Genomic DNA, 25051 nt, shown 5'->3' on the forward strand with positions numbered 1-25051 from the left:
TGTCATGTGAGAGCAAATGCCTGAGAGACTCCAGGTGGGACCAACAAAAGAGCCATCCAACAGAGCCCAGAAAACGCACACAACAAAGTATAAAACTCCAATATCTTCTATGTAGGATCAACCTTGCCATAAATTCCATTTTAAATGAATTTTCTTTCACTGGAAACACCAAGGAAAGTAATGTCTTAGTTAAAGTAATAAAAAAATAAGTAACGAAAAGATTTCAAAGAGGCTATTTTGATAGAAGGCTATTTTAGCTGATAGGTTTAGGAGGTTCACAATCCAAGATAGATAACCACATTGGTTCAGGCATCTGGTGAGGCAGGAGGATGGTAGAGAGATAATCACATGGCAAGATACAAAGCAGGCAGAGAAGAGACACAAAATGGCTTTAATAAGCAACGCTCTCATGAGACCCACCTTCCAAGGGCCAGGCTCCAGTGACCTGAGGACAGCACCAAGTCTCCACACTTAGTGCATTAACAATTAGCGTTAATCCATTAACCGTTATGAAAACACACTTAGGGACCAAGTCTACAATACACGGGTCTTTGGGAAACTCCCAAAATATAACATTTAAAATCAAACTGAAATTTACTTTGCAAAACTTGCCAGCACCTCTATCAGAATACTTTGATCATGCCACATCTTTCCAGCCCTGTTTCCTCCAACTTTTCCAATCTTGATTTTTTTTTTTTTGCCCCCGTTTCACCCTTTCTTTGCGTGCTATCAGGCAGTCTCTCCAGCTCACATGTGAAATCCTGTCATGCCCTCAGCCTGCCTTTGCCCAGCTAGTCTAAGACCTAGAAAATGACAACTCAGACGACCAGGTTAAATACAATTTCTCTCTCTTCACCCATTCTCCACTATCTGCCTGTCCAGTCCTGGGGTTATTAATGGAACTGACATCCATGTAGAGCAGCCAGATAGCAAGCGAGCAGCTGAGAGCAACAGACGCAGTCCCAGAGATAGCAGATAAGCAGACACATGGTGGTGATTAGTTTCATCTTGGACTGAAGAGAAGGCGCATTACAAACACACACAGGGAGCTCCAACTTGCCTAAAAGACGCTCCCCATTAAATCGAGGATGAAAATGGATTATTCTGAGAAAACTAAATGAAACACCTACTTTTAAGTGAATTCCTAACACATTCAGTTTGGATTTGAACAAGAAAGTACAAACAGGCATTCAACCTACAGACCCATGCCACATATCAAAGTAGTAAGTACTCTATTGTGTCCCAAAAAGCATCTCTCAGCTTTGAGGCTCTTGGAATTTATCCAAAAGCTACCTCAGCAATTCCCAATTGCTTTCAATGTCCTACAACCAACCTACCCTTCCACCCAAAGTAATCCCTGCTATGTATTTAAAAGACCAACAACTTTATTATCCATGTGTAAACTTATTGTTGGCTGATATCGTTATAACTTTTTTAGGTGTTTACTCTGCTAGGTTTCCTGTTTTTACATAGTTTCAGTATTCCAAACCTTTTCAGCCAATTGTAGTCCTTCACATTAGCATTATTTTTAATGTAAGAAATGGGGGGAGCAGCAGAATGAGAGAAGGAAGGTTATACTTTTTGGGATATATAAAATCTGTTCTCTTCATACTAATTTTAAGAATACAAAAACAAATAGACATACATTAGCTACATTTATCTTCTTGATGATCAACATTGCAACATTGTAGAAGTTTCCAAAAACTATGCTGTGCTTATCACGCATGTGTCACCTGCCATTCAATGGTGTCCCTTTACAGAAAGATAATTCACATCAATATCCTTGAAATATTTTTGTGTATTACTGAAACCTTGTGTTTCAAGTTGGTGAAGAGCCTCCACTCTCCTGGGTGGGGTGCGAATCAATATATTACTCACTGGCAGAAAAACTAAGTAAGGCAGTGATTTATAAATTGTTCAAATCAGTTTGTGATTAAATTGGAGTCCAATAGTAAAGTGGATAGTGTGCCACACCAGGAAGCAAAGACACGATCAAAAACAACTGGGATCATATCAAAATTCAGTCAAGGACAGACAATTAGAAAGAACTTCAAAACAGAATGGTATAATTGTAATAACTTAAAACACATAAAATAAATAAATTTCTCCGAACTTACACAGAGAGAGAGAGAGAGAGAGAAAGAAGCAAGTCTGTTTTTATGCCACCACCAACTCATGAAAATTTTAATAAAGAGGCCTTTCCGACATAAACCATAGGTCAAGGTAACCAAAGTGGTTAACGAGGACAAATCCTTTTTCATAGACCAGATCCAGCTAACAGATACGGAAAGACAACAGAATTTTAAAATCACCAGTTGCTAGGGTTATCGTGGCATAGCACGATAAATCACTACTTGCAGTGTTGGCACTGCAGCTGAGCATTGGTTCAGTCTGGGCTGCTCCATTTCTGATCTATCTCCCTGATAATATACCTGGGAGAGCAGCAGAAGATAGCCCAAACCTTTGGGTACTCACTCTCACGTGGGTGACCTAGGAGAAGTTCAGCCTGGCCCAGTCACAGTCATTGAGACAATTTGGGGAATAAACAAGCACATGAATGCATGCTCATTCTCTCTTGTGCTCTCTCTCTCTCTTTAACTCTGCCTTTCAAATAGCTCTTCAAAAAAATCACTAATTGCAATTCCTATGGAACTAAGTACAGGATGCTTCAAATAGTTTGGAGAAAATGCATTTTATGACAAAATAAAAATGGATTTCAAAAATTTTTTCAATGATATAAGCTTTCTTAATCCCATTTTTCCAGAATGTTTTAATATTTATTTTATTGTCATATACTTGAAATGTGGAGAAAGAAACAGCAACTAATTTTCCATCAGCTGATTCCTTCCCCAGAGGCCTACCATAAGCAGAGCTGAGCCAGGAGCCTAAAACCTCAGCCTGGTCTCCCACATGAGTGGCAGGGGCCCAAGCACTTGAGCCATCATCTGCTGCCTCCCAGGATGCCTTAGCAGGAAGCTGGATCAGGAGCAGAGGGGCTGGGACTCAAACCAACACAAGATGTCAGCTACTCTACTGGGGACTTAACTGGCTGCACTACAGTGTTCACCCTGTCAATGAACTTTCTGGAGTACCTGCATGTCTATGAAGTATTGTCAATGACCAACAACGCAACTATGTCAGTGCTTTTCACACCAGCTGTGCCTTTGTATCATCCGGGTCACTTTAGAAAGTGGCCAGCTCCAGAGAGTCTGATGTCATTGGTCTAGATTGTGCCCTGGGCCTAAGCACATTTTCAGGTTCCCATGTGGTTCTAACCACATAAAAGAAAAGAGGACTACTGTATGTGATGAAGGCTTGATGAGGAGAAGGTGGACAAACCAGTCTGACAGCACTGACTCATGGGTTGCCCTTCCAAATGGAAGTGGACAATCTGCATCACACTCCCCTTAGCACTTAGCACCACCTGTGAAGTCTCATTGCTCAGAAAATTACAACTGCACCAAATGAAAGCTCCAGAGTTAACCACCAATTACAGCAAATGGGAAGGACAGAACATGAGGAGAGACAGCACCAGGATATAATCTACCAAACAAAACAGCAATAAATGTCACCGCAAACATGTCCCAATTTCTTTAACAAATAAATTTGTTGGTAAGAGTTATCTTAACACTTAAAATCCTTTAAAATGTGGCACCAATTTTTAGGAGCAAAATTTTTTAGATAATTACAGAAAATTATACTCAAGGAACAAATTATTGGAAAATAATCATTAATATTTTTGTGTATGTTAGTAGTATTGCAGTTGTGGGGTTTTTTTATTTCTCATCTCTTGGAAACACACAGTGAAATATTTATAGTAAAATGATGATGTCATTGTCCTCATAGATGGATTAACTTAAAAATTCTCTTCCATCTGACTCCAACGAGATTGGCCTACATTCAGAACTCTACTAACAACACATATAGGCGTGGATGTGGGGAGAAATGTACCCTCCTTCACTGTTGGTGGGAGTGTAGGCTAGTACAACCACTATGGAAATCAGCAATGGAGAGTGCTAAGAGAACTGAAAAGTGACCTGGTATATGATCCAACTATCCCATTTCTCATATGCAGAAATGAAATCTGCATATGAGAAAGTGACCTTGTATTCCTATATTTACAGCAGCACAATCGACAATAGCAAAGACATGGAAACAACCCAGATGCCCATCAAAGAGGAGCAGATAAAAAACTGTGGTACATCTACTCCATGGAATACTACCCAGCCATTGAAAAGAATGAAATTCTACCATTTGCAACCAAATGGTCTGAACTAGAGACCATTATGCTCTGTGAAATAAGTAAGTCTCGAAAGGACAAATATCGTATGTTTTTTCTGATATAAGGCAACTTTCATGCAAAATACAAGATCAATAGATATACAGATAAACATGCATGTATCAATAGTCACCTAGAGGAGTTATATAATAGACTATCATACCACGATGCGAAGATACAATGTAGTATGCATCTCTACTTCTGAATAAAAGATGGACTGCCAATGAAAATATTAACTATATCTTGGCAAAAAGATGTTGGACTCTCCATAATTGTCCATACCTACAATGTCTGGATATACTTAAATAGAGTGATGGACCTATGATTTTTTTTAAGATTTATTTTTATTCCAAAGTCAGATATATAGAGAGAGGCGCAGAGACAGAGATGAAGATCTTCCGTCTGATGATTCATTCCCCAAGTGAGCGCAACGGCCAGTGCTGCGCCAACCCAAAGCCAGGAGCCAGGAACTTCCTCCAGGTCTCCCACGCGGGTACAGAATCCCAAAGCATTGGGCCATCTTCGACTGCTTTCCCAGGTCACAAGCAGGGAGCTGGATGAGAAGTGGAGCCGCCGGGATTAGAACCAGTGCCCATATGGGATCCCAGCGCATTCAAGATGAGGACTTTGGCCATTAGGCCGCCGTGTGGGAGCCCAAATTTATGATTGTTTTTGATGCACTCTACTATTGTAATCATATGGGGAAATCAGTGTGCGGAGGGCATTTGAGAAGAGGGAAATGGAGAAATCCCAGAGCCTATGGAACTGCATCATAAAATAAAAACAAATAAAAAATGTTTACAAAAAGAAAATTCTGAAATACGGGCTGATGTTGTGCAGCAAGCTGAACCAGCACCTGTGACACTGGCACCCTGTATTAGAGTGCTGATTTGAGTCAAGGCTGCTTTGATTCGACCCTGCTCCCTACTGATGTGCCTTGAAAAGTGGTACAAGATAGACCAAGTGCTTGGACCCTTGCCATTCTAGTGGGAGACCAGATGGAGTTCCAGGCTACTGGCTTTGGTTTGGTCCAGCTCGGACTGTATTTTGGCCATTTGGGGGATGAACCAGTGAATTGCAGTTCTTCACGCTTCTCTCCCTGCAGCTCTAAGCTGCTCCACTTATGCTTTTGTCGCGTTCTATCCCTCTCTCTCTGTGAGCTCCCTCACATCTATCCTCCTATGTCGGCCATCTTGCGAGTCTCCCTTCAGTGAACTGAAGTTCTGTGAGTGTGTGTGTGTGTGTGTGTGTGTGTGTGTGTGTGTGTCCTCTATCACCCTGCCTTTCAAATAAACTTTTTAAAAATCTTCATAGGAAAATTCTCAAACCCAAAAAATAGCTGAAGGTGGGAGAGAATCCGAAATTACAATGGCAACATCTTATGACCTTGGTGCCCACCCAAGGGCACCAAAACAAAAAAACAAAGTCTCAATACCCTCTAAGGCTGGTGATGAGAAAATAGCGGTTATAATGGAAACTTTTGTCTTTGTTCCTTAATTTCTGCAAAAATTTTCACTAATATTATAGTTACTATAATAAAATTCCATTATGTACCCCTACCACAAAGAAAGTAACGTAACTGGCATCACCTTTTTGCCCCCAGTTTGAGGATACTGGCATGAAACATTACCATTACTTGATGAAGAGAAGAGGGAAAATGGAAAATGTGAACTTGTGAACTTACAACGTGAACTTCAACAAGTTCATGCAAAATGTGTATTGTGACAAAACCATGCAAGAATTCAATATCTGCACCACAATAAACCTATTTTTAATCATATTTTTCTTTCCTGAGTATTTGGCATTTAGCTCTGTGAGCTGCTGAACATATACTATGAGTTAGTCCTTCTAAACAATCAGTAAAATGAAGGTATACTTATTTTAATTCATAAGGAAGTTAAGGCTTCCCAAGAGCCTCTTGCATAAGGCCCTATAGCAAATGTTCAGTGGAAGTGTGGTTCCCATTATGGTTTGCCAAAGAATGGAGTGCCAGACCAATGTTAGGTTATAAAAATATAAAAAGATACCAGACAGACATGGGTCTTCTACTTGTAGAGGTCACTCAATTCCGTAATCTCTACTAGGGGGAGGATAGTTTTTTGATAATGAACAACCATTACGAATCTATTTCAAAAAATCACATAAGAAAGACCTCATTACCAGAAATGCTAGAAGGGCTTATTATTCTTTTCCCAAAGCTCTAAATGGAAATATGAATTTAAAAGGATGAGAACACAGATGTTACAACATTGAGTAAACCTTGAAAACATTATTCTAAGTGAAAGAAGCCAGACACCAAAGGTTATACACTGCATGGTACCATTTATATGAAATATCCTGAATATGTAAGTCCACAAAGATGGAAAATAGATTGTTAGTTGCCAAGGGCTAGGGGGTTGAGAGATGGGTAGTGACTGCTGAATGAGTATAAAGTTTCCTTTTGGGGTAATGAAAATACTTTAGAAATAGAGGTGGTGGTTACATAACATTGCAAGTGTCCTAAATGCTGGAGCTGGAGGCTTGGTGCAGCAGGTGCCATCTGATGCTCAGGGCCCCATATCAGAGCACCAGCTCAAATCTCAGCTGCTCTGCTTCCAAGTCAGCTCCCTGCTAATGCACCCAAAAAGGCAACAACAAATATATTTGGGCCCCTACTACCCATATGGGAGACTTGGATGGTTCCTGACTTCAACCTGGCCCAATTCTAGCTGTTGTGGCTATTTGAGGAGTGAACCAGCCAATGAACGAGCTCTTTCTCCCTGTATATCCCTTTCTCTATATATCTCTGGTTTTCAAATCATCTTTTGATTTTAAGTAATTGCTTTTTAAAAATATGCTAAATGCTACTGAATTCTTCATTTTAAAATAGGTCATTTTATGCTATGTGGATTTAATATTAGTTTTTAGAACTAAAAGAAAAGGTGAGAAACTAAAGAGGAAAGAAAAGGGAAATGGTGTAGCTTCAAAGGTGCTTGGAAGGAAAAAAAATTAGTTTTGCTTATAGGCAAGTGAGGCAGAGGACTGAGATTTTTTTTTTTTAAGATTTTATTATTATTGGAAAGCCAGATATACAGAGAGGAGGAGAGACAGAGAGGAACATCTTCCATCCGATGTTTCACTTCCCAAGTGAGCCGCAACGGGCCGGTACGCGCCGATCTGATGCCAGGACCAGGAACCTATTCCGGGTCTCCCACCCGGGTGCAGAATCCCAAAGCATTGGGCCGTCCTCGACTGCTTTCCCAGGCCACAAGCAGGGAGCTGGATGGGAAGTGGAGCTGCCAGGATTAGAACCGGCGCCCATATGGGATCCCGGGGCTTTCAAGGCGAGGACTTTAGCAGCTAGGCCACGCCTCCGGGCCGGAGGACTGAGATTTCTAGCCTGGCCGACTGGACAACTGGCATCCACCCACAGATCCACAGAACATGCACACAAGCAACACAGGATCTTAGAAAGAAGGCAAACTCAGTGGAAGCTTGTTCATTTCCTCATATTTCTACTTTGGTTTATAAAACAACAAGAAATGTCCTGAATACAGTGTTTGCAGATATCAGACATTGCTAAACACCCCATGATTTTCTTTCAGGGAGAATTTGGATCAGAGTTGCCTTGCACGCACTCAAAGCAGAACTGCAGTAAAACTCAATTGGTAGACGAAATGATTATCTTCTAACAAAAGACCAGCCACAGGGCAGCTTCCCCGTGAATGTTTTTGTTCAGCAGACAAATCGAGAAGGGTGTCTCCAAAGCATGAGCAAATGGGCCAATCCCTGTGCCATTCTGTGAGGAGGTTTACTAATAATCTGGAGAAATGACAGTCATGAAGAAAACATGCCAAATTTTGAGACTAGAGATAGAAGCACTAATTGACACCATGAAGGAAGCCTTGAGATTTTTAAAGGTCATAAGAGATGCCATTCTAAGGAATTAACCCAAAATTGGGGGTGGAAACGTTTTATAAGAGATATTTATCACAGCAGTATTTCTAACAATGCTATTTAAATATTCAACTAGAGAGAAATGTCCAATCTGTCATACAGCTACCAGAAGAACATGTAATAATAGCAAATCTTCTCTTACAAAGAAAAATGTAGTCATAGGAGAAACGTTTACAATAGGTTAAGAGACAAAAGAAGGAATAATTGATACATAGGACATCACCCAAGAAGGCCTTTTCAAACCTACGTTAAGGGGAAAAGCCAAGCAATGTACACATGTTAGCAAATGATGATGTCTGAGTGATGGAACTAGCAATGACATTTATTCCTTCTACCTTTGTACTTTACTTTCCAGGGTTTCTTTAATGAGCATACATTTTTATTAAAAATAATAAACATACAGAAGATTCAACAATATTTTTTTATTCAGAGCTATGAGCCAAGACAACTAAATATAAGAATAAACATGAAGTTCTGGGGTGAGATTTTCTTTCAAAAAAAAAAAAAAAAAACAAAGTTCAAGGCTAGAACAACAGGGCTTAACAACAGTTGCTGTAGAATTAAAAAATAAAACCTAGAAATTAACTGAGTATAAACTCATTGTGAGCCAACAGTGACTTGGCTGAGGGGAAAAGATCTCCATAATATAAGCTTTGGATTTCTTGATCTAATTTGTATGCAAAACAAAAGCAGTAATAATATCCTCATTGTGCTGTGCAAGTTGGACCAGATCTAAAATATCGTGTTTGGCTTGAACTTAAGCTTAAAAAGGGGGGATATTGGGAGAATCAAGATGGAGGAATAGGGTAAGGACACGTTTATACAGACGGAAAAACATTTAACCAGGATGAAGCAGAGAGGACATATTTCAGGAAATAGGAAAGGACAGAACAACAGCAGAGGGGTACCTGGAGACTGACAGACACAGGAAAGCAGGGGACACAACGGTGTGGTGTTGCAGAGACTGATACTCCAGCACGGCGATCTGAACTCCACAGCAGCCTCAACTCCACCAGCAACCAGGTGGGAAAGGACTTTCACTGGGAGCTCGGGTGGTGAACCCAGACAAAGAACTCTCCGTTCTGCTGATCCATTTGATTTGACCAGGAGCAGAGCAGCAGATCTCAGACGGGCAGTGCAAGAACAGGTTAGATTTCACAGTCCAGTCAGCCCCCTAGAGCTGAATTGGGCGCCATTTTGCATAAGGAGGAAAGTGCGAGGGAGAGGATGGAGCATGCGCTGAGCTGGGAGTGAGCTCATTTCTGTCTGGGTGAACTGCAACGACATGGCATTCTACGGGTTCCACTCAGGGCAGGTCTGGGATAGCCCTCAGATCTGACGGCCAGCAAATCAAGAACCTTAGTGGTTGTATGTCAGGTGCCATTTTGTACACTGTGGCAATAGCTTTGGGACTGCAGGGGACAACAGTGAACTGCGCATGTGCTGAACTTGCGAGAACTCACTGAGGTCCGAGATTGCACTGGTCCCGCAGGAAAATAATACCGACTGTGGCATCGTACGGGTCAAAATAGGTCCGTGTGGCACCCAGACCTAATGGCCAACAGGTTCCAGCAAGATCAGCGCCACCAACAACCTAATTATATAGGACACCTGGTGTCTCTCTAATCCTGGGACCCGCTCCAACTGAAAGTGGGAGAAAGGTTGCAGAGACAACGGTGCAGCCTCAGCACGGTATCACAGGAGGTGGTGAGTGGTGAGCCAAGAGCTGGGGCTGTGGAGACCACAGTGGAAATCTGACATAAGCACCCAGACCTGGAACTCGCTGGAGGTTGTGGCACAAGTGGCTGCAAGAAAAGTTGTGTACCAACTGCAATAAGTAAAATCACATTGTAGACCTGTGGGTGACACAGCTTAGAAACCTGCCAAAAGGAGAAGACTCTGCTAACCAGAAGTACAATGATCAAGAGCAAAAGAAGAGACAAAGGCACAATGAATATTGCCGAAAACTCTCCTGCAAGGGAGCAAAACCCTATGCCAATCTCAGAGTTAACTGAGGAAGACATTGAGAAAATGGGGCACACAGAATCCATAAGACTCATTTTAAAGATTCTGATCAAAAATGAGAAACTTATGCAAGAGTTCAAAGAATTTAAGGAAGCAAAATAAAGCAAATCAAGGCTGGTATATCAGAAATTAAGAACACAGTAGAGCAAATTAAGAGTACAGTGGAGAGTCTCCAAAATAGAATGAAGCAAGCAGAAGAAAGAATCTCAGAATTGGAAGGTATTTCCCGTCACCAGGGGAAAGCAAACAAAAAGCTGGAAGCAGAGCTGGATCAGGCCAAAAAAAGTATTCAAGAATTGAAAGACACTATTAAGAGGCCAAATCTAAGAGTTATGGGAGTCCCAGAAGGTGCAGAAAGAGAAGCTGAGTTTGCAGATGTATTTAATGAAATAATAAAGGAAAATTTCCCTAATCTAGAGGAAGAATTGGGAAACAAGTTCCAGGAGGGGCACAGAACTCCCAACAGGCTTGACCAAAAGCGATCTTCACCAAGACATATGATCATCAAGTTCTCTTCAATTGAACACAAGGAAAAGATCCTTAAATGTGCACGTGAAAAAAAATCAATTCACATATAAAGGAAAGCCAATTAAGCTCACAGGAGATCTCTCACAGGAAACTCTACAGGCCAGAAGAGAATGGAGTGACATATTCCAGATTCTGAAAGAAAAAAATTGTTGGCCTAGGAGAACATATCCAGAAAAGCTTTCTTTAGTCTTTGAAAATGAAATAAAATTCTTCCACAGTAAAGAAAAGCTAAAAGAATTTGCCTCTTCCAAACCTGCCCTACAAATGATACTTCAAGATGTTCTCTTGACAGAGAAGAGGAATAGCACCTACCAAAACCAAAGGCAAATGGGAAGAACATCCCAGTAAAATGACAACAGAAGACTAAACCAATGAACAACCCATTCCTAAAATGACAGGACCAAAGTCACACCCATGTATATTAAACTCTGAATGTAAATGGCTTAAGCTCAATCAAACATCATATAGTAGTAGAATGGATTAAAAAACAAAACCCATCTGCTTATTGTCTGGAGGAGACACACTTCAACAAAGATTAGCGGAAACTATATCACATGGGTTTTGTTATTCTCTGTTAGTTTCATCACTTCAAAACACTTTCTTCTGATGAAATCATTCAATGACTCGTATATCATACGGTAGCATCGTTTTCTTCAAGAAGGTTCTTGATTTTCATTTCTTCAGCTACACATTAGTCATTTAATAGCATGTTATTTAACTTCTTGTTGTTGTTAATTTCTTTTTTCTCCCAGATGTTGATTTTGTTTTGTGGCTCTTCATTTAAGGGGATGTATAGTAGCTGTGTAATGGAGACTGTCATATCTAGTAACATGTCATTTAACTTCAGGCATTGTAAATTTCTATTTGTTGATTTTGTATCATGACTTTTCATTTAAGGGGATGTACGGTAGTTGTGTAATGGAAACTGTCATATCTAGTAACATGTCATTTAACTTCATGGCATTGTAAATTTCCTCTTTTCTTTCTATTGTTGATTTTGAAACATGACTTTTCATTTAAGGGGATGTACAGTAGCTGTGAAATGGAGACTAACATTCAAATGTGAGGACACAATGTAGTATGCATTTCTGCTTCCAGACAAAGATGGACTTACAATGAAACTGTTTACTGTATCTTAACAATAGGATGCTGGACTCTCTGCCATTGTCCAGGCCCGCAATGATGCACATATGACTGAGTATGAAGAACTATATGTTAGTAATGATATAGAGGAACTGGGGGGGGGGGAGGGAATTGGGGAGGGGACAAGGGAATATGAAACTGTACTATAAAATAATAAGAATAATAATAAAATGTATATTTAAAAAATGGGGGGATATTGAAAACTGGAGTGCGGCCAGCAGGCTCAGCCACCAGAAGCACAGCAGAGAGCACTGGCTCTCATCACACCTGCATCACAGTTGCCTGGAGGTCTTCATAAACTGCAGCTTCCTGGGGCTCCTCCCTCAGGTGCTGATTCTGTAGATCACAATGGAGCCAAGAACGTGCATTTGCACCTAGTTCCTAGGTAACAAAAGGGCTCTTAGCCAGGGACATTTGGTGATCCATTGGCGCTGTGGATTAGAAAAAAAAAAAAAAAAAAAACAGCCTGTGCACGGCTGATTGCTCAGAGACAGAGTGACTGAGAGAGAGGTCTTCCATTTGCTGACTCACTCTCCAATTGGCCACAGTAGCCAGGTCTGGTCCAGGCTAACGCCAGGAGTCAGGAACTCCATGCGCATCTCAGATATAAGTGGCAGGGGCCCAAATACTTGAAATATTTTCTACTACCTTCCAGGTGTATTAGCAGGAAGTTGGTTGGTAGTTGGACTCCAACTGTTGCCCTTAGGCAATGTCAGTATCACTAAGTGGTACCTTACATGCTGCGCCACAACACAGGTCCCCAAAAGCACATCTTGTGAAATGAGACTTTCAGGAATGCTGTCCCAGCTCTTGCACTTAGCAGCTGGGCAGCTCTGGGGAACCTGGCTTGTTCTCTCTCTGTGTGCTTCAGGTTTGTCACGTGTCGCAGGGAACAACTGTATCTACCTCTCGCAGGGATATTACGGCACTGACACAGTTAATATTTGTAAAGCATGTAGAGCATCCAGCCTAGCATACTATCTTTGTTAATTGTAAATGAGGAACAGTAGAGATGATTCACTTGAAGCAGAAATACATTGGAAGATCTTACAAGATTGGCCGGGCTCTTCCACAGTTACAAGGTACAGATGTGAAGGCACCCAGCACAAGTGACCAGGAAGGGACCTCTGCATCTTTATGGACATGGGCTCCTAGCACGTGGCAGAGCAATCAAAGAAATGCTCTGGCTACGTTCTGAAGGACCCCCTTGTCACTCTGGGCATGCACGTGGGACAGACGGTGACCCAAGGACTCGTCACAAGGGAATCACTTAATAAATGTTGCCTAGTTCTATAGACATAGCCTCAGCAGGAGGGGATTCTCTGCTGAAATCAGCATTGTCCTCCCACAGCACCAGTCCTACAGCAGCAACATCACTGGGAAACTGGCCAGAAAGGCACATTCCCAAGCCCCCAGCCGACACCACTGAACCCAAAACTTGGAAAGTTGGGGCTGGTTACTGGAGTTTGAATCAGCCTTCTGGAGTGGTGGTGGTGGGGGGGGTCCTGGGATGGGAGGGGCTACATTCTCAAGTGTGAGAATGAATGCTCTAAGCAGTTACAAGTGGCTCCACAACACGCAAACCTGATTATGTCATGCATACCATGCCTTTGGCGTGGGGAAGCAGCAAACGCCTTACTCACACTGCTTGTGTGCCTAAACAACTATCACAAAGATAATATTGAAGTTGTTCAAACACCAGAAAATGCCTTACTACCTCTCTCCCTCCCAACAGGGACTGCTTGCTGCTATAAGCACCTGGGGTGACAGAGAAGTTATGGCAAACACTACCTGTAGCATACAAGAGGTAACAGGGACCCGGGCCCACGGCAGCCTTTACCCACCTTCCTGAGCAACAGCCAAACCCAGAGATCCAGACACACAAACAGAGCCTCACTCTCTCCGCTACCCTGTCACCAACTGGCCCAGCCAAAACCTCCTCATTCCCCAGGACAGTTACTGAGAACAAGGCGTTGATAACTCAGAGACCCTTTCTCATGCATCCGGTGCTCCTCCCAGCAGTTTAGGCTGACTCCTGAAGTGCTAAGATCACTAAGGTAGCCACTTACCTCCCCATCTGCAGATACAGAAACTGAGCAGAAGACATTAAAACACTCCCAGAGGGTCACACAGCTAATAAGGGGTGGAAGTTGCTTGGAACATCAGCAGCCCATCTCCAGTCTGTATTCCTAACCTTAGTGTTATACTTCCTGTAGCACCACTGTCTTGGTCCAAAAGAGACAGATGCACAGAACCAGGAAGATGGGAGCAGAGAGTGGGTACAAGCTAAGGACAACAGGCACACAGGAGCCACTGTGAGTGGTTTTCAAATGCACCGTAGCATCCCCGGCATGCACCGGGGTGGTTCAGGCAGCAGATGACTGTACCTGTGTACAGCAATACAGAGACACAGGATCTGTAGGAACAGTCTGCTGCCATTCTGTAGAATACTTGGAAGTGAATCAATGAGGCAGCCCAAGTGCAAGTAGCAAGGGCAAGAGACCATTGGACGCATAGTGAGGCTGGCATGTGGAAAGAGGAACACGCAAAGTGATGTGCCTCCCAGGCCCACTTGCAATCTCCATCACCTTAACTAGCACTTCCCACATGGGACCTACCTACAGCCTGGGGCTCCTGCGTGAGGCTCCTGCAGGAGTGGCTGTAACTCCTGCTCTCTGAATCCCAATCCCAGGTCCCGGCCCCTCACTGAGCACGTCCTGTGGGAAACATTTGCAATAGAGTGCACAGAGGCAAGGCTTGTACCCAGACACAACAGACTGCTCTGCACCTTAAAGGTGAGGAAGCACCAACAGCACACATAGCCCAGGGTGCTGGGCAGGGTCACCTCAACACCCACCCATTGTGGGCCGCGGGAGGCTTGGGAGCAGGTGCTGACGCCCTCACACCATAATCCTTAGTGTGCACGGCCAAGCAGGATTGGAAGGAAAGAGAAAGCTCTTGGGCCCAATGCAAGCCTGCAACTGGAACCCTGATAGGAGCACAGTGAAGGGGAAAGGGTGTGACAGAAATTCCAGATTGGGTGGATTGCTCCTAACCCAAGAGGCTTGGAAAATTTTCAGCTGTAACTAGCCCCCTGCTGGGCTGATCCAGAACCACACCTTCAGCAGCACAGGAGTGCCCAGTGACTAACAAAGTCAGAGGTGAGTTCCAACTCCGTGTTCTCCTCTCCACGAGAATTTAGTCCAGTTCTCCGAAAGCCTACATACAGCAGTCACATGCCTGTGGAGTTGGGGCCTTCTCTGCACCTGCGCTGGCCAAGCTTTAGGCCACTCCCTCAAGCACCTTTACTGTTTCCCTGTGAGGACCATCCTGGTAATTTTGTCTGAGTGTGTCCTGACAAGCCTGGGCCTCAGGGGCAAAGAGGACAGACAGATCTTTTCTAAGGGAGGAAGCCGTGGGCCGCAGAACTGAATCCAGCTAAAGCTGAGCTGCCGACTTCAGGAAGCTACTCCTGCTGCTCTGCCCAGAGCTGGCCAGGGCTGGCTGGAGGTGATGGCTACTCCCTCTCCTGCCAGGCCTTGGAGTCACTGGGCAGTGTGACCTTGAATGCTTCTCCTCTACTTTGCAAAGGCCCAATCCTTCAGACAGCACCTCTCCGAACATCTTTGCGTCCCCTGACAATGTCTACAATAATCGGGGGGAAAAACCAAAACAAAACACCAGGCCTCCTGTCTTTTGTGGGTTGTTTACAGTGAGAGTACACTCTTCCTGGGAACACAGAAGCCTCAACAAAAACTGGTGCTCATTTCGCCATACCAGATTTCTACATGAAACGTGTAGCATCGGTTTCCCAACACAAGGGCCGTCCGGGTCCTCTAACAGGAGGAGCAGGAGAGAGAGGTAACCCATTTACCCTTCACTGAAGCAGAGATCACCCCCAGGGACAAGCAAGTCACAGGCACACACTGCCCTAGGGGTGCCATCGGACCACTGCGGGCAGCAAGCCCACCCTGGGGCCCAGGGCGTGGTGCTTGGAACACCAAGGTGACACCTCTCAGGAGGCACTTGAATTAGCTGCAGGCCAGGGCTTCCTGGTGAGGGAAAGAAAAGCTTCTCCCTGTCACAAAGCTGAGCATTTTCCCAGCTCTCCCAGTGGGTTGCCAAGTGACTCAGCACTGGCCCAGTGTGGGCACTATTATTGATGAGAAATCTTCCGCCTGGGTGATATACTGCACACACCACATGCCCAGAGAACAGTGCCAAGTCATACCAGGAAGAGAAGGCGAATTATTCACCTCCACTTCCAATGCAGGCAAATTCTTTCTTAATGCAGAAGGCTACTCAGTATCAGAACTGCAAAGCCCTAAGAGAGTCAGAGATTTCCATGTAAGATCCAAGGAATTTTAAAGCAGAGCCTCTCCTTTCTTGTTGACTATTAAAAGGCAATCAAATTGAGGACAGCAGAGAAAAAGGGTAAGAAAAAAATAATTTTTCAAAAACAACCTCAGAGTAGAAGGCTGCAGAAAAACCTTCAGCTTGCAGAGTTCTTTGTGGGTACTACGAGCTCCACCCAGAGGTCATTGCCAGAACTGCAGATTCATTTAATTTCAAGAAATCTTCCCCCTTCCAGAGGTCCAGGGCTATCCACCTCACAGACTGCTGGAAATTCTTGAGTTACATCCCTCTTTCTTGCCTTTCATTAAAGGAACTTCTCTGAACTCTGAAATACAAAATACACTCGGGGAACTTGATGAGATCCAATAGGACATTTGCCTTTGATATGTGTACCTGTCAAGGAACTTGCCAAGTTGCTGGCAAGCTGAACTCGGCTCAAAGAAAGCAGCAAGTTCAAAGAGTACTTTCAGAAAAAAAAACGGCCAGCTCTCAGTGAAATCAAGTGGAAGACTTGAGAGCAACTCAGAGGAATATGTCTAACGTTAGGAGGATTGAGAATAGCCTCCTTACTAGCACATCAGGAAGCGAAGATATGTTGCAATACACATCGCTACTCCAGAGTAAGATACCCAATGAAACTGTTAAATAGGCCCTGAGGATGAGACACCAGACTATCTATCATTGTCTATACCTACTATGTCATGATACACTTTAACAGTAGAATGTTGAACTTGTGACTGTGGCTGAAGGACTGTACTATTGTAATGTAATGATATAGGGGGAAACAGTTGGTGGGGGAGAATGGGGAAGGAGGAGGGGGAGGCCGAGGGGAGAATCCCTGTGCCTATGGAACCATATCGTGAAAAATAATAATAAAAGAGAATGGCCTCCTTCTAGAATGACCCATGGGGCCCACGCACTCAAATAGAAAGCACCCATTCACTCATGCAGCTTACGGGATCCCCAGAGGTGGCAATTTCAATCCAATCTTCTCAGGAAACTAATTGCAGTTTCTAGAGCATTATCCATTTGCAACACACACACATACACACACACACACACACACACACACACACACACACATTCATGTCCACCCTTCACACTGGTGACCCTGTTGTAATTCTTCCACAATTGCTTTGCAGCCCTCAAGGGGTTAGACTAACAGACCCTTAAGACGCTGAGTGTTCAACTTGCCAGCAGGAGACACAGTCTGTCTCAGTACAGGCTGGCTCGGCACATCACCAAAGCCTTTACAAGACAACAATATGTGGGTGCTGAAAGTCCCATGTACCATCTGCAGTTTGCCATCGTAGCCCGGTGCCCGTGCCTTCATCAGCTTGTGCCTTCATGACTTCAGACAGCTTTGACAGGTTTTTGAGAAGGAAAAAAATCAAACTTACCCTTTGTCTTCTTCCAATACTCCTCCCCCTCCACCACCACCACCCAAGCTCTTTCTTCACTATAAACACTGGACAGCCTTTTCGTGTCGATTGACGAAAATATCTAAGGCAGTGTTTATTCAACGTGTGAGGAACAAGCTCTCCAACACATCCTTGTACATCTGGAGTTCAACAAGGCTTGGCCTTCTTTGTTTCTGTGCTCAGCACAACTCGATACAACTCCAACCAGCATTACGTGGGCCTGCCCATGACAGCCATCACCCAGGAGACTGGCTCAGATGGCAGTATGCAGCTCACACCTGTGAGCCACAGGTTGCTGGAGAGGGGCCTACAAGGCGACAGCATCAAGCCCTCAGTGATGGCTCTCAGCATGGGAGCGCTTTGGAAAACCCTGTCTATAAAGAAGGGCTACTACTTTCAGAGGCGCCCAGCTAGAGAGTATATGGAGCAGGTATATCTTACCCCCCGAGCTAGCTCCATGACAGCACTTGGAGTTCAAGATGCACCCCCATTCTTCATTTGGAAACAACATCGTTGCTCATGTTTTGATCATCTTCCCCCATCTTGCTGTATAATTTCTGGAAATTTTACAATCCTATCGCTGATCTGACCTGTGTTGTACAGCTGATGCTATTAAGCTCATTTGTGCAAAATGAAGAAAATCAGTGTGCTTGGTGATGGGAAAGGGTTTGTCCCCAAGACACTTGCACACATCGTGCCCAGAGCACAAGGACACATGGCCAAGATAGCTTTTTCTTCTTCTTTGTGTCTCGAGGGTTCATTTGCCAGCTGCTCCTCATGGCTCCCCACTGCTTTGCATTCTGCAGTATCCAGCGACAGTTTAAGGCAAGACTCACTAGGCAGCAAGCCATGGTGTTCTTAGAGATAGCAATTAGAAGAGATGGAACGGCTGAATTGCAAGGTGTTAGGAAATGCAGTTCAAAAAAGAAGCAGTCAGATTTTATTTTCTTTTACTTGCTGGTGATGAAATCTTATAGATTTATCCAAAAGCAGGCACCTAACTCTAGGGTCACTGAGAGTCAACCGCTCAGTCAATAGAAAAATCAACTACACAATCAATGTCAAGCACAAAAATCTATTCAACCAAAAGCCTATTTTTTTTCTTTTAATCCAAAGGAATCCCTACCTTTTCTTTGGCTTTCTTTTTCGTCGCTGCATCCATCCACTCATTTTCTTTCTCCAGCATGTCAATAAAGGCCCAGCGAACACCTTCAATCAATTCCTGCATCTATGAGAAAATATCCAAAGAAGCAGAATCAGTGGAAAGAAGTCCTCTCAATGAGATTTTTCTGAGCCCAAACTGAGTTGCAGGAGTAGTGGTCCAAGGCTCAATGTGGTGAGATGGAGGCTATTGCAGCCCAACTCCATGCGCTGGCATCATCTCTTTCCTAGAACCAAGCTCTTTTCCCCACCCATCAAAAATAACTGACCGTTTCTACCCATGGGAATAATTTGATGGCCTAGCTAGAAAAAGGTTGTATGAGGGAAGGGGAAGTACTGCAGGTTGTGACTAATAGCCTAGCTGTCTGTAACAACTAAAGGGGTCCATCCTAAGCAAATTAGCTGCTAATTTCTTTCATTGACAAAGGGCCTGGGAGAGACAAAGGTATAGGCTGTATGTTTTAGGGAGGTATTAGAGAAGAACATGAAGGAACACTCCAAAGTGATACTATTGAACACACACATACACACACACACACACACACACACACACACACAGACGGAGAACTAGCACCCCAAGGAACATGTTGCCAACCTGAATTAGACTTATGCCAGGACCCAAATTCACTGAAAATTTAGCACCAACAATTAAGCCAAAGACCTGGCTGTTCTCTTAGCACTTGCTTCCTCTTGTCCCTACTCCCTGACAGCTCAGAAAAGTTTCATTATTGTAAATGGAAAATAGGGAGTCTAGAGCAAGCTTCTGCAAGGACATGTTCTGCAAGGACATTTTGGAAGCATGAGGACAGTGATGCCACCCGATGCTGAGGATGCGTTTGCCATGACCTGTGGGCCAGGAGAGAGGAATGGAAGGAAAGAGATGTAGACATAGAATCAGAAGATGCCACGGTGTGAGGACTTCCTCCCAGCCTATTTACAGCATGCTATTGTCCTGTAGACATGCTTTGGCTTTAAACAAAATTCCAAAATGTCCACAACAGATGGGACTGGGGAAGAGCAAAGCCAAGAGCCTGGAATTCAATCTAGTCTCTCACAAGGGTGGCAGGGACCCAAGCCCTTGAGCCATCACCTGCTGCCTCCCAGGATGCACATTAGCAAGAAGCTGGAATTAGAAGTGGAGCCAGGACTTGAACCCCACACTCTAAAATGGGTTGTGGGTATCCCAGGAGGCAGCTTAACCATTAGGCCAAACTACTGCTTCTACTCCGGCTTTCTTCACGAGACACTGAAGAGAGAATAAATACTGAGTTCAGCCACAGAAACAAACTTACATTTGAGATTATGTAAATCAATCTTTAACATGAATTCTAGAAGAAAAGAAGTTTAAATATTTTCTTTGTTCTACAATGCATTGTGAGCAGGAAGCTCAAAATAATTTTTTTCTGTTTAATAAGTTTTGAGCTATGTTTTCACTTCAATAACAGTTGTAAGGGAACCAGAGCCGGAAATCAGTGGGCTGGGTTCCATCATATGTAAATAAGAACAAACAGCAGATGGAAGGGGGTGGGAGGGGCCTCACAGCTAGTTCTTCCCAACTTCGTGAAACCATTAGAAGAAGGGAAACTTAAGCTTTGGATTGGAGCACGATAAACAATACAAAATCATGGTGTAGCAAAGACCTTTCAGAAAAATTACCAAGTCAATGGTTCTCAGCTTTGTCTATACACTGGCATCTTGGGGCGGGGGGAGCTGTCTGAAAAGCCCCCCAGTGCCTGTGCACACGCGTGCACGCGCGCACACACACACACATACCAAGAAAAGAAAACTTGAAACCCAGGTATCAGAATGCCGACGTTATGGGCCTAAGGTCTAGCCCAGATGGAGGGTGTTTGCAAAGCTCCCAGGGAGACTGGCACACGTAGCCATGGATAAGAAAATGCTCTCCAGGGAAACCATTTATTTTCCAGATGGGGAAATGAGCTGAGAGGTCATGATTGGCTCAAGTTCATTCAGCATGTGGAGGGTCAGAGCCAGACTCTGCACATGGATCAAGGCGCCCCTCTCTGCTCCTCGCTGCAAATGAAAGGAAAAAGCTAGGGAATGGAAGAGAACCAGCCAGAAGACAACAGAGCCACCCCTTCAAACAGAAAACCCACATGAGGAACATGTGAACACAGCAAGGCACACTCCAGGAACAAGATCTTCCGTCAATGCAGTCAGCAGCACTCTGTTCTTGCACAGTCAATCTATGACCTTATTACACGGCATCACGCACCAACCAGACCATGCCCTCCAGACAGAAAGACAAAGGATATTGTCCCCAAATAAGGCACAGTGATGGGGATGGAGAAAGAGTACAGGGACTTCAGAAATTTGGAGCTCATCTGAAAGCTCCCAGGTGATTCATTCATGTGGGGAGGTGAGGAATTCAACCGTGAGATGAATTCCTAGGCTTCAGGCATGAGCAATACAGCAGATGCTACAGCCATTCTCCAAGAGAGGGGGCACTGGAAGAGAAGGCAGACTGCAGGCAGAAGGCAGAAGGAAGACAGCACTGGGATGAGGAGTGCAGGGACATTGGCGATGGCAAGGTCAGGACAGCCCCAGCAGCAGTTCGCCCACACAAGACGGAAGACAATGACACAGAATAAGGGAGACATCTCTAGCTTTGGGGGCTAGGTTTTGGGCACTGACTTGCTGTTGTTGCTGAACACATACAGAAAGATCCCAGTGGAAGGAAGTGGTTGAAAACATTGGAGAGAAAGCCATGCATGATCTCTCATGGTCCTAAGAGAAAGCAGAACGATTCCGAAAGGATTTGCTATGGAATGACTCATCCCAGGCCAGAGACAGGGCTATGAGAGAAGAGAACAGAATGATGGACGGGCATACAGAAGAATGTGCAGATCAGAAGATCAAGAGTGTTGTAGAACACTCATATGCCTCTCCCCTCATGAACTAACATTGAGGTACATAGAAAGGGAGCTTTCTGAAAAAATGCACATATTGCTGAGAAGACAGGAATTCACAGATAAGGACAGAGAGGGGAACAAAAGACTTCCACTCGGGACCCTGGCCAGAGCACTGAGTCAGCAGACAGCAACCAAAGAATGGATGAAATACTTAGTGTGCCCAAGTAAAATGTTTATTTAAAGATCTGTTTATTTCTACTGGAAAGGCAGATTTACAGAGAAGGAGTGGCAAAAAGATCTTCCATCTGCTGGTTCACACCCCAAATGGCCACAATAGACAGAATTGAGCTGACTCAAAGCCAGGAGCAGGAGTTTCTTCCAGGACTCCGATATGGGCACAGGTTCTCTAGGCTTTGGACCATCCTCTAGTGCTTTCCCAGGCCACAAGCAGGGAGCTGGATGGAAAGTACAGCAGCCAGGACATGAATCAGTGCCCATACAGGATCCTGACACTTGCAAGATCAACCATTGAGTCATTGCACTGGGCCCCCAAGAAAAATATTTATGTGTGATAATGTATAAGAAAACTGCCCTTCAGGCTGGTATGGTGGCTCAACATGCTAATCCTCCACCTGTGAGCGCTGGCATCCTATATGAGTGCCAGTTCATGTCCTGGCTGCTCCACTTCTGATCCAACTCTCTGCTTGTGGCCTGGGAAAGCAGCAGAGGACGGCCCCAAGCCTTGGGACCCTGCATCCATGTGGAAGACCCAGAAGAGGCTCCCGGCTGTTTCAGATTGACTCACTTCTAGCTGTTCTGTAGCCATTTGGGGAATGAACCAATAGATGGAAGATCTCTTTCTTTCTCGCTCTCTGTCTCTCTCTCTCTCTCCCCTTGTCTCTCTACATGTTTTTCCAATAAAAATAAATGTTTTTAATTGCCCTTTATATGTTGTTTAACATGTATTAAGGAAGGCAAATTAAGTACTCTGCAAGCCAAAGAGATCTTTTGCAAATTTTGACATTCATGGACTACTATGGCTAATCCTAAAGCAACTTGGCTACTATTCTCTTTGAAACATCTTTATATGTAGTTATTAAAAATGGGCCTGAGAAGCTTCCAGATGCCTCTCTCTAAGCAACTTGTTTCCATAGGCTCCTTGGCCACTCTCAGGCCTCATAATGGCTATCAAATTCATTAAAATGTCATCATTTTACAATGACTTTTGCAAAGCTGATTTTTATAACAAAAAACAGGACAAAAAAGCTTCAGATTTCTGCCCACTGTTCACATGAAGAGTAACAGTTTAGTTGTAAGAGGGGCCCTTCTGCCACTGCCTTTCTCCGCATAGCCCAACACCTGTCTTCCCTAAATCCATACTTTTATGGCACATTCTCTCATTCATGTCCAAGCACAAGTAAATCATTTGGCTTTGGATCTCCCCATGGGTCCGCAATGGGCTTTGCCCTTGTTCTTCCAATCGCCTCTGGCACCACTCACTGCATTTTGGCTGAGGTGGGGGAAGGACTGGAGGTAGCCAGACTACAGATTCACTGTGGAACATTTTCTATAAAATAGTGTTGAAATATCCCAGCCAACTTCAAGAACAGGGGACTCTTTGAAGATGATTAATGTCATTGGTTGGTATGTCAATGCAAATAAGAGAAACAATGGTTTTTGCATGCTGGAACTAGCAAGATAAGTCACTGAACACATCTGATTTTTATCTTTAGATTACTCCACAGCATCACATGATGGCATTGCCTTCAGTCAAGTCACAGTCCCTGAGGCAGCTAAACCCAGCTATCATTTTAAAATAAGAAGCAGGGACAAACAGCATGTGTCTACCAAACCTTGACCTAACACCCCAAATGGATGAGCATAACATTAATAGAAATCACTTACAGTGGAAGTCATAAGTTATCCACAGAAAATATTTATTTACAGTCAAAGATCAAAATACAACATACCAAAATTAATGCCAGCATGATTATGTGAAAATCTGCCATCTTCATGGTAAGGACCATCCAGACAAAGGAGCATTTGCTAAGCATCTGTTCACTCCAGATTTGGGGGGATATGAGAACATCCAGGTCCTGGGGCTGCTCTAGGTGTAATTGTTCTCAACCACTGCTGCTCCACAAGAGCTACTCCTTCCCACAATTTTGGCCCAGGATCCCACCCACAGTGTTCTATATCAAAGCACATATGCACAGGCCTGCACATGTTACCTTTCCACTAAGGACCGATTACACATGAAACTTTTTTTTTCCATTTTAGTGATTGCCTAGTAGTCTCTCTCACCTCTCGCTGTCCCCATGTTCACCTATTTTTCTGTCACATGGATGCAGAAATGCTGTGCTTTGTGCAAAAAGGTTACAATGGTCCTATTATACAGTTGAAGAACATATGCCCATGTTGTTTTAAGGAGGGAGAGTCAGTAAATCCCATTGGCAGTTGTACTTTCCTCCATAGTTTTGTGTCTTGCAATAAGGAAATCCAACAGATATACTTAAACCCCACATATACCTACGTGCCCCCAAATCTCAGACCTACACTTTTAGTCTCCTGAGTTCCACTCCAGCTTATTATCTGAACAGCACAGACATATGTTCCATTGCCTTTACATTTACATTTGGCATTTGGACTCCCCAAAATCTTATCAAATTTATTCATAGATTATGTGTGATTGTTCAAATACAATGAAGAAATTTTGTAATATGGAAACTAAAAAAATGCAGTATCCTTTCCATTTAAATCACTTTTCAAAAACAATGCCTGTTCTGATTCAGTAATGCAAAGCCTGAACCCATCTAAGGTACTCATCCTGTGAGTAGCAAGCTCATCTTTATATTAGGGGGTAAGGTTCAAAACAAATTTCTCTGAAGTGATTGCAGCCTACAACTGCAATCATCTGGTTTCTGAGTAGAAGCTAAATGACTTAGAAAATTAGCCTAGTCCATTCTGAGAACGGTGATGTCACCATGGCCCAAGACAACTGGCTAAGAACAGCTTTCAAAAGTGTATACACCTCCCTGCTAATGGGCCTGGAAGGCACTGTGACAGAGGATGCAGATGTCCCACGTGACGCCTTAACTGACTCTGCCAGAACACCTGGCCCAAGGGTAGGCAGAAAACACTGAAGCTTCTGGCAGCCACGTGAACTAACAAATCAAACCAGCTTATCAGGAGGAACAAATCTGCATCGTTATTAAACATATTGGCAGAAGAAAAGACAATATCAAATTATGTGGGCCCAAGTCCTGCTATAAAGTAGGTGAGTCTGTTAGTATAGTAGTTGGGCATGTTCTTTCATCAAAAAGCATATA

The 25051-nt window shown here is 43.7% G+C and overlaps 1 protein-coding gene across 1 annotated transcript in view; it reads right to left on the bottom strand.

Moving 5' to 3' along the window:
• PHEX (phosphate regulating endopeptidase X-linked) overlaps positions 1-25051 on the bottom strand; it is a 208117-nt gene that overhangs the window by 96407 nt on the left and 86659 nt on the right. Inside the window, exon 12 of the mRNA XM_004587814.3 lies at positions 18815-18916. Coding sequence (XP_004587871.2) covers positions 18815-18916 — 102 coding nt within the window. The remainder of the gene's footprint in view (positions 1-18814; positions 18917-25051) is intronic.

This window comes from Ochotona princeps, chromosome X, assembly GCF_030435755.1.
Source record: "Ochotona princeps isolate mOchPri1 chromosome X, mOchPri1.hap1, whole genome shotgun sequence".
Taxonomy (NCBI): domain Eukaryota; kingdom Metazoa; phylum Chordata; class Mammalia; order Lagomorpha; family Ochotonidae; genus Ochotona; species Ochotona princeps.